This window comes from Haplochromis burtoni, unplaced genomic scaffold, assembly GCF_018398535.1.
Source record: "Haplochromis burtoni strain Fernald_Lab_line unplaced genomic scaffold, NCSU_Asbu1 Contig_313, whole genome shotgun sequence".
NCBI lineage: Eukaryota > Metazoa > Chordata > Actinopteri > Cichliformes > Cichlidae > Haplochromis > Haplochromis burtoni.
The window spans coordinates 706,131-714,518 of NW_024582674.1; the positions used below are offsets into that span (position 1 = coordinate 706,131).

The 8,388-nt window shown below is 42.2% G+C and overlaps 1 protein-coding gene across 4 annotated transcripts in view; it reads right to left on the reverse strand.

Annotated features, from left to right (window-relative positions):
* Positions 1-932: 932 nt before the first annotated feature.
* Positions 933-8,388, reverse strand: part of LOC102299051 (NACHT, LRR and PYD domains-containing protein 12) — a 15,484-nt gene continuing 8,028 nt past the window's right edge. For all 4 annotated transcript variants that reach the window (XM_005948679.2, XM_042228238.1, XM_005948678.2 and 1 more), the window contains 4 exons: positions 7,200-7,373; positions 6,917-7,090; positions 4,250-4,296; positions 933-2,443 (listed from right to left, as the gene is read on the reverse strand). In XM_005948679.2, the coding sequence (XP_005948741.1) occupies positions 1,869-2,443; positions 4,250-4,296; positions 6,917-7,090; positions 7,200-7,373 (970 nt within the window). In that variant the 3' untranslated portion in view covers positions 933-1,868. The remainder of the gene's footprint in view (positions 2,444-4,249; positions 4,297-6,916; positions 7,091-7,199; positions 7,374-8,388) is intronic.

An 8,388-nucleotide genomic window follows, 5' to 3' on the forward strand; every position in this document is an offset into this window, starting at 1 on the left:
TCGGCCTCATCACTGATGGGGACGACAAGGAGTACAGAGGCTGACCCAAGACTTTGTGGACTGGTGCCAGCTGAACTACCTCCAGATCAAGCCAGTAAAACCAAGGAGCTGGTGGTAGACTTCCGCAGGCACAAGCATTCCTCCACTGCAACCACTGAACATCCAAGGTATGGACATTGAGGCTGTGGACAGCTACAGGTACCTTGGTGTTCATCTGAACAACGACTGGACTGGACTCATAATCAGATGCCCTCTACAGGAAAGGGCAGAGCAGGCTGTACCTGCTGCGGAGACTCAGGTCGTTTGGAGTGGAGGGCCCACTCCTGAAGACCTTCTATGACTCTGTTGTGGCTTCTGCTATCTTTTATGGTGTGGTCTGCTGGGGCGCACATGTGGGAAGGAAGAACTGAACAGGGTGATCCGAAGGGCCAGCTCTGTTCTAGGATGCCCTCTGGACCCAGTGGAGGTGGTGAGTGACAGGAGAACGGCGGCTAAGCTGTCATCCCTGTATGGACAACATCTCCCACCCCATGCAGCAGACTGTGACAGCACTGAGCAGCTCCTTCAGTGGGAGACTGCGGCACCCACGGTGTGGGACGGAGAGATTTCGCAGGTCTTTCCTCCCCACTGCTGTCAGACTCCATAATAAAGACTTTAACTGATCAAACACACACATCCACACATGTGCAATAACACTAAGTGCAATAATCTTTTCTGGCATCGTTGTATTTTTACTCAGTTGTATATAGCATTCGTATTCTATTTTTATCTTATTGTATATTTTTATTCTATTTTATTCTACTGTATATAGTATATTATTTTATTCTATTCTGTACAGCTGTGTACTGTATTTATTCTTATTGTATTCTAATTTTTGCGTCATAACTTTTGCACTGTCCACTTCCTGCTGTGACAAAACAAATTTCCCACGTGTGGGACTAATAAAGGTTATCTTATCTTATCTGATTCCTTTTACTTTGTTGAACGTGTTTCTGGACCAACACATCTGAAAGGCCGTACCTTGGACCTTGTGTTTGTCGAGGACGTACCTGTACTTAAGTTTAGCTCTAAATAAATACTCTTCATATTAAATCTCACAGAGGCATAATGAATTAAGAATTTTTTGTTGATAAGGTCAAAGAAATCAAGGCCAAGATCTCCCCCCCAAAGCTTTCTTGTCCTGCTAGCGAGGCGCCCCCTTCTCACTCTTGGTCTCATATATATATATATATATGTACACTACATAAAAAAAACCAAACATGCATGCATAGGTTGTGACCTGGTCTGAAAGTTTCCTGAGCGGAGCGTAGTCATGGTGACATGGTGGATGCTCCATGGATCCATACTTACTGAAGATTATGAAACACAACAGAAGCTGAAATACAGTTTTTACAGTCAATACACAAAAATATGAAGTCCATGAAACCTGCTTGCATGCTTGTGTGTACTTCGCAGGAGAGGTAACAACACGTGATCAATGCTGTGAGGACTGCAGGATGATTATTTCTATGCGTGATGGACCTCTACGTTTTATTACCATACAAACAAACCCTTTTCCCCACATTCAGTCTTCAGTTTGTTTCCACAGTTTTTAATGGATTTTGCTGTTTCCTGTGTTCTTAGGATGTTTCCTTGGCTTTATACAGCTGTGTTATAAGCCCTTGGTCAAGGATGGGCAAAGGGCTTATAACACAGCTGTATACTCTCTATTCCCAATATTGTGCATTACTCTGAGAAGAACTGGCAGTTTTTCCAACTCTTGTTAATCAGTAAAAAAACAAAAATGCATTATTATGATAAGGTGTTATTTGTTGTGTTTAAAGTGCACGAACTTGACTGATTCATACTCATCATTTACACTCATCCTCCTACAGCTTGCACAGAGACACTGAGGACTGGATGTTAAACATCAGGTTAAAGCCCAGCCTGGAGTCACAGCCAAAGCCTGCATACAAAGGCTCGGTGAAGGTGGTGTTGAAGGTGTGAAGGTGGATCAGACTGTCACAGGAGACTCTGTAGAAGGACACAATGCCGGCAGGATAGTCTACATACACTGCTATTCTCTTAGAGAAAGAAGATGAGGATGAGGATGAGGAAGGGAAGTACATCTCTTTGCCTTGGTTGTTGTGGCAGACAGCGTAGCGGTCAAGAAAGCAGCTCAGACTCCAAGACTGATCATTTCCTCCAAACCTGCTTCGAGGGCTGTTGCCTTTTCTTTTGATTCCTCTGTAACTCACACATATGTCCACTAGTCCCCTCCACTCCACCTCCCAGTAACAGCGACCGCTCAGTTCATTTTCACACAGAAGCTGGGGCCAACTGTCGAACCTGTCTGGATGATTCGGATATAACTGAAAGTCTGACGCTGTCACCGTCATGTTGTTGTGGGACAGTCTGAGGGCTCGGCTTGCTGTGTTTGGGTCTATCTGCAGCTCGCAGGCATCTGATGGAGACAAAGAACACAGCAAATCACATTAACTGGTTTCGTTTCTGTTAACAGTGTGCGGGTAAATATTCCAAGATCTTTAAAAAACATACAGTTGATCATGAACTGTTAATTCATGAACCTGAGTGGCACGGGATCCCACGGAGGTTGTACCGCACCGGGTAAAAATTCAAGTATTCAAGTGACAGCAAACGGTTTGTGAGGTTAGGAGAATGTTCCTCATTATGCTTGGACATCACGTATTCCACCAGGTTCTGTACTGGGTCCAAAACTACTCATTAGGTATCGATATATCAAAATTAGTTTTATTTGCAGATGGCACAAATAAAAACCTAATGGAGCTGCTGGAGACGGCGGCTTCAGAAATGTGCATCAAAAAAACTGGTGTGCCAGGAACAAAGTACCGTTGAATCAAAACATCATTGCAGTGTTATTTGGGAGTTCTCAAAGACACCCACAAATGCAGATTCATATGAATGGATCGTTTTCCTGTAACAGGTGTAGGCTGCTGGGGGATTCCCATGATGCACTGGGTGTTTCAGCTTCACTCACTGGGGGTGTCCAGATTCACGGGCTGCTTCCTCCTGAGGCCGCATTTGTGGGCCGATTGTGTCATAGCAACGTGACGAAGGCTGTCCAAATTCGTAGACTCCTCCGAATGCAGCCGACAAATGCGTCCTCCTTTTCCCCGAATTTGAAGGATGGGTCGGGTGTGTCCTTCGTGGCCCACCATATCCCAGAATCCATAGCGCGGCCCAGCTGATTCAAGTTTCCGACAATGGCGGCCGCTACTAAGTTTTAAAATTACTCTTATTATTCTTTCTGGGTCACAAAATAAATGTTTAACATATTTTCAGGCAGAACGTAGCTGTGTAAACATCAAATATCTGCTCTGTTTATCAAGATGTCGCATATTTGCAAAAGTGCTCCGAGGTTTTCGGAGACGTCTGTTACCCACCAGCTCGATAGCTAGCTGGAATGGTCAATGGTCACTAGAGCCGCCGAGATCACCGCGGTCTTTGGCTACTCAGGTTAAGCATGATATATGAGTCACTTAGATAACTTAAACATGTTATTGTTTGGCTTTTTTCAGTGTTTCATTTGTTTGTGAGTAAATCGGTTTGGCTGAGATCAAAGTTATGGTTTCCACACAGCTGAACATCAAACAGAAAACTGATTAAACAGACGTGTGAGACGGTCGAGAGTTTACTCCAGTGTCCTGTTATATTTTAGCTAGCAAGGAGCAGACGGCCGAGTTTATTAACTCCACCCAGACAGCGGTGACTCTAATCTGAAGGCTCGACCGTCCCATTTCACAGCTGTTTACTTCCGGCCTACCCGACCTCCTGAGGACCCGGCCTTCGCGGTCTACGTGGGCCGGGTCCTCAGGAGGATGCAGCCCATGAATCTGGACACGACGCTATGTGTTAACAGACCTCTCTGCATTGAATCATATCTGTTATTAACCTCTGTCTCTCTTCCACAGCATGTCTTTATCCTGTCTTCCTTCTCTCACACCAACCAATCACAGCAGATGGCCCCGCCCCTCCCTGAGCCTGGTTCTGCCGGAGGTTTCTTCCTGTTAAAAGGGAGTTTTTCGTTCCCACTGTCGCCAAAGTGCTGCTCACAGGGCACTCTGTGATAGTTGGGTTTTCTCTGTTTTCTTTGTATTATTGTAGGGTTTTTTTAACATTACAGTATAAAGCACCTTGGGCATTTCCTGGTAGATAAATAAAATTGAATTCAATTGTTTTTTATATTTTTTCTGTGACATGTCAGAATAAGCTGAGTAAAATCACTTACACTTCTTTAAGCCCGGTTTCAGCCTCTGCTCTCCACCATGGTCCAATCTGCATAACAAAACAGTCATTTACGGATGCAGTTATGAACTGCTTCACACTTTAATCATTTGAAATGATTCAGGCTGGGAATCATAGAATAGCTCACAAAATAATGCTATCACAACATGCATGATACTTTTGGATAATCGTGTAACTGAAAATGAAAATTTACCATCAAATGCAAAACGCATCATTATGCAGTGTAATGTTCCATGTTTGTCAGATTCATTGACTGCATTGTCTACTTGATGATAACATATCAGAACTCTTGGTTTCACTTTCAAGTTATTTATATATCACTCTTCACAGGATAGAAACCACAAAGTGCTTCACAGTGATATAAAAACAGATATACATAAAACAGCACCATCAAACGTTCAGCACAAATCTAATTAAAAGCCAAATGTAACATTATCTCATCACCGGGTTTTTAGTGCATGCTGGGTAAGATGTGGGCAGGCTGCTGTTCTTGGGAACCTTTTTCCTCTTTCTTTCTCTCTAAAGACTGTCTCTGGGTTTCAAAGGGGAGAAGTAAACTCTCCACACCCACCACCAGACTGTTAGATGGAGAAACCTTTTGAATGCAAGCGCAATGACACACACAGGTGTGCACACAGGTGTTCAGACACACTATCTTCCTTGGCTGCTGCCTCTAAGCATACCATGCGTGGTTGGTCTTGTGTGCTGGTCAGTAACATTCAATAGTTATTAGTTATTGTTACTTATACTTATCTAGATGTTGCTGTGGTCTCCCTGTTGTGTTGTTCACTTCTTGCTTGTTTTCTTTTTTTCTTCCAGCTGATTTTTAGTCTTTTCTCTCTGCCCCTCTTCCTCTGTCCTTTTCTCGAACTTGCCTTGCATCTTTCCTTTTCCTATTATCCCCCATCATGTCTGTTCCGATTGTAATAACTAAATAACTAAACAACGAACTAAAAAAATAATAATATAATTAACCAATAATAATAAAGATCAATCACGTAGACCAGTATGGCGAAGCTGCAATGATCCACTTGGAAACATAAATCCGCTGGGCAATAATAATTCTGATTGCTGCCAAACGAGACAGGCACGAAGTACAAATAATTTATTGTACCCAAGTACAATTTTCAGCTATCTGTTCTTTACTTGTTTGTTCATAAACCTGCTGCTAAACAAACTGGAGGTCAGAAGCAGGTCATGTGATCACAGCCTGTACAGTAAGAAAATCTACTCCAGCTCTATTTTTGCTGAACCTTGCAGCTGATTTTAGGTTCCTGTTGAATCCACTTTGACCCCTGACTGTGCGCATTTTCCTGTCAATATATAAAATAAAGATTGTTTTTCCTTCTTTAAACTAAAGTCAGACTAAAGTTTGTATTCCCCTCAACTAATATTACTTTATCTTTATGTTAACACTACACAGGGTTCAGTGAGCTTTGCACAAGAAAACAGAAATGTCCTCTAAAGACACTACTCTTCATTTCTCAGTCTGAGTACATTTTTACTTTTACTAGATGAAAGTAAAAATCAGTGTTTCCAGTTCTCCAAGCACTAAGGAAAGGAGTTTCAATGCTACCTTACTTGCTTCCTTTAGCAGAGGATACGCTGGTCCATCCTTTGCAATGGACCATCTGACCATTCATGAAAGAAACAATTTAAAAGAGTGGCGCAGCTCGTATGTATATTAACTGTAGTTGGATGTCCATGCCATAACTTGATGAAATATTTTGAATTTTGTTAAACTCACAGCTGAACATCACACTGCTGGAATAAAAATTACTTTTCTTTGAGCTGTTGCTGCATGAAGAACAAAGTTCTCCAGATTATATTAACTGATAAACGTTTACGCTTCTGTGGGGTCAGTTTGCATTGTTAATGTCTTTTGCAGTATTGCAGCCTTTAAGATTATCATGGATTCATGTTTACTTCGGGTTGGCTGGGATAAACGTGGAATAGAGCAAATTTCACTGCAGTCACAGGAATCGTTCTACAGGATGACAGCAGCTAATTATAAGAAAACAAGACGCATTTAATGTTATTGGCTGCGGCAGATTTATTAAGCAGGGCAAATTATTGTGATGCCACAGGTGATCTACTAACTTTCTCCTGAATTTCTCTGCAATTTAATGGCTCATAAATCCACAAACCAGAACAGGGAGAGTGTTGGGCCCATTAATCAAAAGAATAACTCAGGTTGTACACATGTGTTTCTCTCAAAAACAGTGCAGCAATTTAGATAAATGAGAGGAAGCCGAAGGAGAGTCAGCACGCTTTTAATCAAGTTCTTCTGGCAGAACTCTCCGGGCATGTGCAGAGGGTCCTGAGGACTGAGACTCAGGTGGAGCTCAGAGTTTATTCAGAGGAGAGCTGCATTAGTGCAAACTCTGTGTCAAACAGCTGACCTGCATGATGTGCAGAAGAAGAAAAGACTGCAGTCCTGTTACTGTTATGGTACCACAATTGTAAATGCGCAGATTGCTGTTCGGACTTGGCCAGGACTTGCTTATTGCAATATTAAATCTAACACAGTAACATGAATTCATTAATAGCAGCTTTGTCACTGACATTTGTTATACTAGGGACCTTTGGCATCCACCGTATGTAAAGATTACATCAGGACACGTCTGCTTCTCGTTCTTTCCGAGCATACCTGAGAGTGTCCAGTCTCCAGTTTGGATCATTCAGTCGAGCAGACAGCACATCTGCTGCCGTGTCACCTGGATGATTGTAGCTCAGGTCCAGCTCTCTCATATGTGAAGGGTTGGTGCTCAGAGCCGAGGCCAGAGAAGCACAGCCTTCCTCTGTGACCATGCAGCCTGACAGCCTGAAAATCATGAATAACATTTCATTTTTAAGCTGAAGAATTAAAAAAATTTATTATCAAAAATCTGCAAAGAATACTATGTTTTGTTTTTTTAATGATAATGACTAACTTGAGAATCTCAAGTACACAGTGTGGACTCCGCAGTCCAGTGGACAGTAATGTCACTCCTGAATCCTGAAGATCGTTGTTACTCATATCCAGCTCTCTCAAACTGGAGGACTGGCAGCTGAGAGCTGAAGACAAAGCTTCACAGCTTCTCCATGACAGCTTGCAGCCACTCAGCCTGATGACAAACAGACAAAACTTAAACACTTAAAACATGCAAAGAATTTCTGCTTTTGTGACCACAAGTCACACTGCTTCATTTTAAAATAGTCCGACTAGGAGTAGCTGCATATGCATTTTTAAGAAATGGATATCTGCACTGTTGATGGTTCAATACACAAATCCAGCCTCACTGGGTCACAAGCTCGCACACTCATAGTGTTACTCTGTTCCCAAATGGGAACGTTCAATCTGGAAGAACCTTCAATACAAAATCTGTGCCAAATCAAACATGTAGGTCTGACCCACATATCTGCAACCTTCCTTTATATCAAACATCCTTGAAAGAGTAGTTGTCAAACAGCTAACAGATCATCTGCAGAGGTTTAACATTTTAAAGATTTTGAATTCATTCTGGATTTAACAGGAAGCCAAAACAGGAGAAATCTGCTCTCTCTTTCTAGTCCCTGTCAGGACTCTTGCTGCAGCATTTTGGATCAGCTGAAGGCTTTTCAGGGAGTTTTTAGGACTTCCTGATAATAATGAATTACAGTCGTCCAGCCTGGAAGTAATAAATGCATGAACTAGTTTTTCAGCGTCACTCTGAGACAGGATATTTCTAACTTTAGAGATGTTGCACAAATGGAAGAAAGCAGTCTTACATATTTGTTTAATATGTGCGTTGAAGGACATGTCCTGGTCAAAAATGACTCCAAGGTTCCTCACAGTGTTACTGGAGGCCAAGGTAATGCCATCCAGAGTAAGAATCTGGTTAGATACCATATTTCTAAGCTTTTCAGGGCCGAGAGTACCAAGATAACGACCCTTCCAGTAATGATCATGAATTAAAAGACAGACGAAACGTTCAGCAGGCGACAATCCAGGTCTTTATAGTCTTTAAAAGACATAATCCCTCAGTTTAACTCCATTGGTGTGTGTTATTCTTGCTTCATGGCAACAGAGTAGAGCTGTGCGTGTCATCATGCCATAGCCCAGTGTAAAGAGGTCATTGCTATGCGATCTCTCTTCTTTTT